This window comes from Triticum aestivum, chromosome 7A, assembly GCF_018294505.1.
Source record: "Triticum aestivum cultivar Chinese Spring chromosome 7A, IWGSC CS RefSeq v2.1, whole genome shotgun sequence".
Classification (NCBI taxonomy): Eukaryota; Viridiplantae; Streptophyta; class Magnoliopsida; order Poales; family Poaceae; genus Triticum; species Triticum aestivum.
This window is the reverse complement of record NC_057812.1, coordinates 13,807,748-13,818,298: the sequence shown is the minus strand read 5'-3', so window position 1 is coordinate 13,818,298 and position 10,551 is coordinate 13,807,748. Positions and strand designations below refer to the sequence as shown.

General features: G+C 45.2%; 1 protein-coding gene across 1 annotated transcript; it reads left to right on the top strand.

The window, feature by feature from the left end:
• The first annotated feature begins 8,399 nt into the window (after positions 1–8,399).
• Positions 8,400–9,783, top strand: LOC123152144 (uncharacterized). Its single transcript, XM_044571768.1, has 2 exons — positions 8,400–8,491; positions 9,013–9,783. Exons 1-2 carry the CDS (start codon positions 8,405–8,407, stop codon positions 9,562–9,564), a joined length of 639 nt encoding a protein of 212 aa, XP_044427703.1. The 5' UTR covers positions 8,400–8,404; the 3' UTR covers positions 9,565–9,783.
• The last annotated feature ends 768 nt before the right edge of the window (positions 9,784–10,551 follow it).

The following is a 10,551-nucleotide window of genomic DNA, read 5'->3' as shown; positions in this document are numbered from 1 at the left end:
CGTAGTTATCAAAACGTGTATGTCTGATGTTCGCAACATCGACAAACGACATTGGGGTTCAGCACACTGAGCGGTGCATTAAGGACATAAGCTTTCTACTGATCGCATAATCGCTACTATCAACTTTCAACTATATTTTCTCTAGGAACATATCTAAACAGTGGAACTAAAGCGCGAGCTTACGACATAATTTGCAAAAGGTCTTTTGACTATGTTCAGGATAATTAAGTTCATCTTATGAACTCCCACTTAGATAGACATCCCTCTGGTCATCTAAGTGATCACATGATCCGAGTCAACTAGGCCGTGTCCGATCATCACGTGAGACGGACTAGTCATCATCGGTGAACATCTTCATGTTGATCGTATCTACCATAATACTCATGCTCGACCTTTCGGTCTCCGTGTTCCGAGGCCATGTCTGCACATGCTAGGCTCGTCAAGTTAACCCTAAGTGTTTTCGCTGTGTAAAACTGTCTTACACCCGTTGTATGTGAACGTAAGAATCCATCACACCCGATCATCACGTGGTGCTTAGAAGCGACGAACTATAGCAACGGTGCACAGTTAGGGGAGAACACTTCTTGAAATTTTGTAAGGGATCATCTTATTTACTACCGTCGTCCTAAGCAAACAAGATGCATAAACATGATAAACATCACATGCAATCAAATAGTGACATGATATGGCCAATATCATTTTGCTCCTTTTGATCTTCATCTTCGGGGCTCCATGATCATCATCGTCACCGGCACGACACCATGATCTCCATCATCATGATCTCCATCATCGTGTCTTCATGAAGTTGTCACGCCAACGACTACTTCTACTTCTATGACTAACGCGTTTAGCAATAAAGTAAAGTAGTTTACATGGCGTTCTTCAATGACACGCAGGTCATACAATAAATAAAGACAACTCCTATGGCTCCTGCCGGTTGTCATACTCATCGACATGCAAGTCGTGAATCCTATTCCAAGAACATGATCAATCTCATACATCACATATCATTCATCACATTCTTCTTGGCCATATCACATCACATAGCATACCCTGCAAAAACAAGTTAGACGTCCTCTAATTGTTGTTGCATGTTTTACGTGGCTGCTATGGGTTTCTAGCAAGAACGTTTCTTACCTACGCAAGACCACAACGTGATATGCCAATTGCTATTTACCCTTCATAAGGACCCTTTTCATCGAATCCGTTCCGACTAAAGTGGGAGAGACTGGCACCCGCTAGCCACCTTATGCACCAAGTGCATGTCAATCGGTGGAACCTGTCTCACGTAAGAGTACGTGTAAGGTCGGTCCGGGCCGCTTCATCCCACAATACCGTCGAAACAAGATTGGACTAGTAACGGTAAGCATATTGAACAACATCAACGCCCACAACTACTTTGTGTTCTACTCGTGCAAAGAATCTACGCAATAGAGCTAGCTCATGATGCCACTGTTGGGGAACGTAGCAGAAATTCAAAATTTTCCTACGTGTCACCAAGATCTATCTATGGAGAGACCAGCAACGAGTAGAAAGAGAGTGCATCTACATACCCTTGTAGATCGCTAAGCAGAAGCGTTCAAGTGAACGGGGTTGATGGAGTCGTACTCGTCGTGATTCAAATCACCGATGATCCTAGTGCCGAACGGACGGCACCTCCGTGTTCAACACACGTACAGCCCGGTGACGTCTCCCACGCCTTGATCCAGCAAGGAGAGAGGGAGAGGATGAGGAAGACTCCATCCAACAGCAGCACAACGGCGTGGTGGTGGTGGAGGAGCGTGGCAATCTAGCAGGGCTTCGCCAAGCACCATGGGAGAGGAGGAGTAGGGAGAGAGGTAGGGCTGTGCCAGAACTTCGTGTATAGCTCCCATGCGCCTCCCCACTATATATAGGGGTGGAGGGGCTGGTTTCTTGCCCTCCAAGTCCATTGGGGCGTTGGCCAAGGTGGGAGGAAAGAAATCTCATTATTTCCTTCCCCACCGATTGTTATCCCCCCTTTTTAGGGATCTTGATCTTATCCCTTCGGGATATGATCTTATTCCTTCTAAGGGGGGATCTTGGTGCGCCTTGACCAGGGGTGTGGGGCCTTGCCCCCACTACCCACGTCCATGTGGGTCCCCCATGCAGGTGGGCCCCACTCCGGAACCTTCTAGAACCTTCCCGGTACAATACCGAAAAATCCCGAACATTTTCCGGTGGCCAAAATAGGACTTCCCATATATAAATCTTTACCTCCGGACCATTCTGGAACTCCTCGTGACGTCCGGGATCTCATCCGGGACTCCGAACAACATTAGGTAACCACATACAAACTTCCTTTATAACCCTAGCGTCATCGAACCTTAAGTGTGTAGACCCTACGGGTTCGGGAGACATGTAGACATGGCCGAGACGTTCTCCGGTCAATAACCAACAGCGGGATCTGGATACCCATGATGGCTCCCACATGTTCCACGATGATCTCATCGGATGAACCACGATGTCAAGGACTTAATCAATCCCGTATTCAATTCCCTTTGTCTATCGGTATGTTACTTGCCCGAGATTCGATCGTCGGTATCCAATACCTTGTTCAATCTCGTTACCGGCAAGTCACTTTACTCGTTCCGTAACACATCATCCCGTGATCAACTCCTTGGTCACATTGCGCATATGATGATGTCCTACCGAGTGGGCCCAGAGATACCTCTCCGTTTACACGGAGTGACAAATCCCAGTCTCGATCCGCATAAAACAATAGATACTTTCGGAGATACCTGTAGTGCACCTTTATAGTCACCCAGTTACGTTGTGATGTTTGATACACCCAAAGCACTCCTACGGTATCCAGGAGTTACACGCTCTCATGGTCGAAGGAATAGATACTTGACATTGGCAAAGCTCTAGCAAATGAACTACACGATCTTTTGTGCTAGTCTTAGGATTGGGTCTTGTCCATCACATCATTCTCCTAATGATGTGATCCCGTTATCAACGACATCCAATGTCCATAGCCAGGAAACCATGACTATCTGTTGATCACAACGAGCTAGTCAACTAGAGGCTCACTAGGGACATATTGTGGTCTATGTATTCACACGTGTATTACGATTTCCGGATAATACAATTATAGCATGAATAAAAGACAATTATCATGAACAAGGAAATATAATAATAATACTTTTATTATTGCCTCTAGGGCATATTTCCAACAATTTAGACGTCACCTACCCGAGTTTCTGAATGAATGTTGAAGTTTTGTTTGTTGATCTGATAATATGCTAGCCTAGCATCGAACATATTAAAAAATACCACTGAAATTAATGTATTGTGTAATCATTTACATATGTTTGCCTATTCTCTTGTTAGGTGGCATCAACTAAAGCAAGGCTTGGTTTATAAAATGGATGCAAAGCAATTAACATGTTGAATTTTACATGGGAGGAGGGGGTGCACTATATCCTCCATATGACTTTATTCTCCAGTTGCTATGTATATTCCTGTTTCCTTAGGCAAGAAATGTATATTCACAGAACTCCTTAATTTGAAAACCATCATGTTGTTATATCTTGACACTTGTGCTTGTGATATAATTCTTGTGTATTCTAAAGTTAAAACACACACAGTACAAACGTCGATGTTTACAAACAGGTACACACACTCATCCTTATGAATGCATGCATGCACACTCTACCCATATGAGCACCTCCAAGATACTGAGCCAGTTGGTCTTGAGATTATCGACAAAAACATCGCCCACATGACAATCGTCACTGTTTTCAAATGTATGTGACAATGAGAGAATATTAACGTGAGGTGTTTATTGAATTCATGCTCCAGCCAACTCATCAAAAAATCTGAACTGATGAAGCGAGATGGACAATATATTTCAACTAAATGTAATGCACTATCACGTTTAGGCTTATTTAGTGCTTAGATGTGTGATCGATGTAGAACGTAGGATCTTCTATTTTAATACTGCGTTGGTGGGGTCTTGAACACAAAAGACCTCTTGGCTTGTATACCATATTGATTCATGCTTCAGCCAACTTATTCAAAAGTTTGAACTAATGAAGAGAGATGGGCAATATATTTCAACTAAATGTAATGTACTATCATCCGTTGATGGAAAGGATATGAACAATGAAAGAGAAGAGAGATGACTATGTGATAGCAAGGTCGGAGGTGAGGTCCAAGGTTTGTCAGAAAATAGGAGGCAGCTAGGGAGAATTAACATTTTTTTTATTTTTTTGCGGGAGAATGTACATGATGTCACATCTTGTTGCGATGGTGAATATGGAGGAAATGGAAAGGAACGAGATATGAAATGTTACCTTATGTCTTCCCACAATCTTGGTATATATCTAAAAGTATATATTACCTGTATATGTAGAAAAGTTGAGGGACAACATCTTCGTGGAGAAGATAAAAGATGGCCACAACTTATGCTCTTGGACTCATCTATATTTCTCTTGTGCCCGTAGCAACGCACGGGCATTCTACTAGTCAAATCATATTTTCCACTTATGGATGGCATGGTGGGTAATTTATAGCAACTTTGAGGGTATTTTTATTTTTATTGACGAACGATGAGAAGCATTCCGTGCTTTTTTATTATTAGGAAGAGATTATTCTCCTTTAACAAACAGACCTTGGCCCAGTCTTTCTTTAGCATTACACATGGTTAAGTGGAGGTGGGTCACACAAAGCCCTTTTTCTTGGCTGGGCCATAAGGATCTGGGCAGCGCTGATTCATGTTTTTGTCTCAAGAAAAAAAGCAGGAAACTCGGTTTTTTACTCCAAAAAAGATATTTATTTTAGATCCCGAAAAGATAAAATTAGAGATCAATTCTTGCAGAAAATCCATGTCGAAAGAATCTTGCAGAAAAGCCACGTAACAAAAATACTAATGGTTGGTGTACTTGTCTTCGCTGTTTTTTTATCAAAAATACTAATTCATGTATTTCTAACAAGGTTGATTCCATTTTATAAATTAACAATTGGTTATTCTATCAGCTTTATTTTTGTTGTGGTCTGTTTTTTGATGTCCTATTTTGGTCTGAATAGGCTGATTGTAGCTGTTACATTTTTATGTCTTGCCATAAAAAAAACACCTTGTCCTCCACCAGCGTGTGTGATTAAAGTTTGACACACGGCGAGAAACCCTAACCTTACCGCTCCAAGGAACTGGCAGGAATTTACGCTGGAGCTCCATCTAATCCGTCCCAATGGATGAAGTTGAGGAGGATCGGAGCTTGGAACATTGAGTCGAAGGGGCCCCGCCATCCGTCCAAACGCCACCACTACGAGACTAAAACCCTACCTATCTACTAGCGGGAGTCGAGACAACATAATTAATTCTCCTCCCCGCCACCGGCCGGTGGATCGGCAGGCGGAGCGGAGGCGAATCCGCAGGCTCGCCAACCGAGATCGAGGGGAGGAAGGCTTTTCCAAGTCACCTTGGGAGGGAGGAAAGAAAAGCCTTAGCTTGCACAAATCTCTTAATGTAAGCTCAAGAATGGGACTGTTCACAATTCACAAGGCAATCTCAATTACTCACGAAAACCGCGATCCCCGCCAATGTGTCGCCGCGTTTTGGCGACACGAGGGAAACCACACCATCTCCGCCTAGGCACCACCTCACTCTCATCTCGCCACCACCTGAGGATACTGTTGGTGAAGTGGACACGACATTCGGTAGGCTGGTGGCGGGGGATCTCGTTGTGTGGCACGGTGCCAGATCTGGGGTGCTCCATGGTGACCCGATGGTGGCTTCTTCGTCAGATGTGGGGGTTGTTCCAGGTCGTCGGTGGGGGTGTCGCTCATAGGTGGCACAGTGGTGCAGCGCCAGAGCAGCAGCGCAGTGGGCACACGACTTGCGGCTTGTGGGCTTGATCTGTGCCCATGCGAGCCTACAAGCTGGTGCTTGAGGTGTATGGTGTGGAGCTCGGTCAAGGCACCGCCAGTAGGATCTAGCGCGTGGAAGAACAATGGGGTGTGGCGGCCATAGGGCGTGCAGGTATATTGGCGCGATTGTGCCCGATCTTCCTAGTGGCGGCTCATCACAAGTTTCCTGTTGCGGTGCGAGGCATGGTGAGTTCTCATGTCAAAGGGCGCAGTATTGGGGTGTGGAGGGCGCGGTGGTGGCTGCACATCGGTGATTTTTTCTCCATGGTGTTGTGGCGGCTCGATCAGTGTGCTCTTGTGGCAGCCATGGTCTTTCGTTGCCGGCGGTCTCCGCCGGCTATGGTCAGACCCCTTCTACGGGGCTTCGTGGGGTGGCGGGGCAAAGGCTCTGGGCGAAAGCCTTGCTTCCCAATGGGGATTGGTTACTGGCGACAATGGCATGGTGGTGCTTTTTTCCTTGGGAGTTGTCGCGAAGTGCCCTCCTCTCCACTAGGTCGTGGTGGTCGTTGCTTGGGTTGCGGTGGTGGCAATTGGTGTGGCCGGACCCCTTCCCAGGTTCCGGTGGGGAGTCGTGGGTGGTTTCCCGGCGAAAGCTTTATTGATCGGGGGGTTGATGCCGGCGATGATAACGCCTACGGGCGTCGTGTTTGCTTCTTAATAGGCATCTTCGGAGATCCCGCTCACTTCTCTCTATGTAGCGGGCGAGTAGGCAGTGGAGGTTGAGTTGGCCGACCATGGCTTTGTTGTTTCCTTTTTACCTTTTTGCGCTCGTGGTCAGGTTTTTTGCTTGATTTTCCTTATAAGTCGTGCTAATTCTATTCATTTTTTTATGAAATTGCATGAACACCCTCCCCTCTTGACAAGGTTCTGTCAAAAAAATCTCAGCTGCTCGATCACAACTTCAGTTGAGTTTAGTTCAAACCTTGAGACAACGAGGACCATCTATTTGAACCAAGCAGAGAGTACAATTCAAGCATAGCTCGTCAGCTGGTCACGAACAATGCACGGATCTACGTGACTTTCCTTGCTGCCTACTACCTCTAAAACATCTTATATTTTGAGACGGAGGTAGTAGTTGGTGAATAATCAAATGGCAACGCCGTCTGCGTGCACAAGTTATTTAATTAACCAATAAATCTTGTGTGACTTGTGCTAGCTCCATTAACCTACCTACCCAGCCAAGTCATACATACGTACAACACATGCATCTTCTTATACCTGCTTAAAGAAATTCAGTAAGCAAAAACTAGTTTACCAACCTCGGCCAGGTGTTGAACCAGCTGGCAATATCACGTAGTCCCTCCGCCTTAATATACAGAGCGTCGTTTCATCTGCCAAAACAACATTTTGATCAACAATTACTTTGTTCATTCACGCTTTCCATGATACAAACTATATAATATTATCGCTGGATTTGTGTTTTCTGTTTCTTCAGACAAAGGACCGATTATCGAATTTACGGCACAACCGACGCATATCATGTCATTGTCATTGATTTTTCTCATGACTTTTAGCAGCATTTGGATGAGCCAAAAAAACGTAAATACACACCAAGTACTTCAAAATGGGAGCAATGGATACATTCTCCTCCCACCAATCACCACACCAGCCCATCTGTTGCACAGCTCACCTGACCAGTCATCACCTCCTGGCCACACGTAAGATCTTACTCAGTCCAACGTGTTCACACATTAACATATAAGACCCCACTAGTCCGATTGATTAACTACCTTTTTAATACCAAACTATTTTCTCCCATTCTCATCCCAACCATATGTACCAACCGAATTTGTTTTCATTATACTAAAGACGGCAATTAGTGTAGAATCATCAGACACAATCAGTAACCAAATCGTGAGTATTTAACCAAAAACTACCACATTTGCCGGAAACGTGACAGAAAACTACCACTCTACGTTTTTGTGCGAAAAACTACCAAATTTGGACTAAACCGTGGCAAAAAACTACCAACTCGGGAAATCGCTCGTTTCGCCCGCGCTAACCCCGTTTCTGACCGGTTGGGCCCGCGAATCAGTCGCCACGCTGGCGAACGGACGGCCGCCGTGCGTTGACGGCCGTTAACGGCCCGTCCGCTGTCGGAACGGCGCCTGTCGGTGGGCCAATAAGTGAGAGCGAGCTCAGCCGCTCATTCTCCTCCTCCTCGCTCGCTCTCACTCGTCCTCACTCCATCCTCTCCCTCTCCCTCTCCCTGGTCCTCTGACCTAGGTCAGCCTATCGCCGTCGCCGCCGCGGCCATTGCTGCCGGTCGAAGGTGAGGATGCCATCCTGGTATGACGAGGACAGCTCGGACGAGGACATCAACATGGTTTCATTGGATCAGCAGCTATTTGTAAGTGCATAATGGTGGAACAGAGTTAGGGTTAGGGTTAGTTCATCCAAATTGGAGATTCCAATTTGCTTTTGGTTTGATTCGAAGTTTCTTTTGCAGGAAACCCCTGACACTGTGGTGGAACCATCTTTCTGTGGTTCTTACACTGAATCGGAGCCGACGTGCATGATGCATCATCAGAGGCCGAAGAAGATGGTGGCTTTTGAAGGTTCTTTGACTGGCAGGCGTTTCCTGGGTTGTCCTATGCAGCAGGTATTAAATCTTGAACGCTAACTTGTTTTGCTGGTGGAGATGTGTGATGTGTTTTGCTGCTGGAGATGTGAGATGTGTGGTGCAGCATGTGGTGCAGAGATGTGTGCTGCAGCATGTGGAAGCTATATATGAAAGTAGATCTTTAGTTAACTGAATTCAATACATGACTGAACCTGATAACACCTACAAGCAGATATCTTTAGTGTATTATGAACCTGAGAATATAGTTGTTAACTGAAAAAGAACAGAGTAGGTGTTAACTGAAAAAGAACAGTGTAGGTGTTAACTGAAAAAGAACAGAGTTAAATGAATTTATATCTACTGCTAAATGTAGTTGTTAACTGAATTTATCTCTGTTGCTAAATGTAGCTGTTAACTGAATTTATCTCTGATGCTAAGTCAGGTGCATATTGATGTAAAAAAGGGTTTCAGTTAAATGAAATGACTTTATGACTTTTGGTTTCTGTACTAAGTTTGTTACTAAGTGCTTTGTGCTTAATTATAAATAATTGCTTCTGTAGGATGAAGGTGTGAACTGTGGGGTTGTGGAGTGGGTGGATGGTCCTTGGCCAGAGATTCTACAAAGGTGCCTAACCAGGATTTGGGACATGTATCATGAGCAGAACTTGGGCAGGGTGAATGACAAACAAGCCCATGAGAAAGAGGTGGCCAAGCTACAGAAGGAAATTGATTTCCTGTCAAACAACTACAACCAGTTGGTGGAAGATGTATCCAACCTATTTGACTACCAAGATGGCAAGATGTCTCATGACATGGACTATACCAGTCAGGCAATCAATGAACTAGCTGAGAAGAAGAAACAACTTGAGGATCAGGCAAAGATTGAGTTAAGTATGGAAAAGCTGAAGCTTGCCAAGGAGCAAAGGTGCATTCTTCAAAGCCAAGCAGAGATCATTCAGAACATGAGGAAGGCCATGAAGGAAGTGGAGGGGGACAGGGACCTACTTAAGCAAGAGAAGAAGAAGTTAGAGTATCTTATTGCTGATCTGCTCAATGCTGGGCATGACAGCAAAGCTAAGCTGGAGAGGATCAAGGCAATTATGAATGAGTGAAGTGGTTGGTTTGTGGGTTAAGTAATTAGTAGGCCTATATATATAGCTGGCCTTGGAATGTCATGCATGTTAGGTGTATATTTTGGGAAAGTTTCATGTGCTTTCAGAATGGTATGAGGGAGGGAGGTATTGCTATGGTTTAAGAACTACTTGGTTTTATCTATGATGTAATGACTATTATGTTAAGACCTACTATGCTAAGTACTCATGCTAAGTTAAGTAAGTAAGAATGTTTTATCTATGATGAGGTTGTTTTACTCTGCTTATATCATGTGTGATAACTGACAGTAGTGACATAGTTGGAAGTAGCAAGTAACATATATAGCAATTAGCTTAGATAGTCTGACAAATAACTTAACATAGATAGTCTGACATAGATAGATAGTAGTGCCATTCATAGTCTGACATAGATAGCAACTACTATTAGATAGTGCCTGACATAAAGATGAACTACTAGTAGATAGTGCCTAACGAAACTGAACCTAGGAACTTACTGCACTTAAGAAAGTTCAGGACTGACGAAACTGAATATTAGTGCAGCAGTTCACTCCTCCTTCTTCAGCATCTTCAGGCGGTGCGAGCGGCGCACCGCAGTCACGGCCGCCCTCTTCTTCTTGCCCGGCGCCGACTCCAGCACATCATCCTCACCGCCATCTTGTTCTTGCTTCACGACGACGCCGTCTGGGAGATCGTCCACCTCTGGCAGCACATCCACGTGGATTGGGCGGTTCCTATCCCCCTCCACGGCGTCGAGGACGGGAGCCAGCATCTGCAGTTCAGGCTCGTCGTCGGAGAGGACAACTACCTCATCCACCTCGTCGTCAGAGTCATCAGAGGGCTCGTCACTGGACTCGTCGTCAGTGGACTCGTCGTCAGAAGACTCGCCCTCAGAGTCGTCAGAGGGCCCAAGGACCCATGGATTGCGCCACTCCCAGTAGGCGTTGTTGATTGGGGCTGGGACAGCGAGGACGGCTTCGGTGACGTCGT

Bases quoted from the DNA above. Each gene is read 5' to 3' on its own strand.
- LOC123152144 (XM_044571768.1), top strand. From the start codon at position 8,405: ATGATGCATCATCAGAGGCCGAAGAAGATGGTGGCTTTTGAAGGTTCT. The intron at 8,492-9,012 runs GTATTAAATCTT...TTGCTTCTGTAG, and splicing joins TGGGTTGTCCTATGCAGCAG to GATGAAGGTGTGAACTGTGG.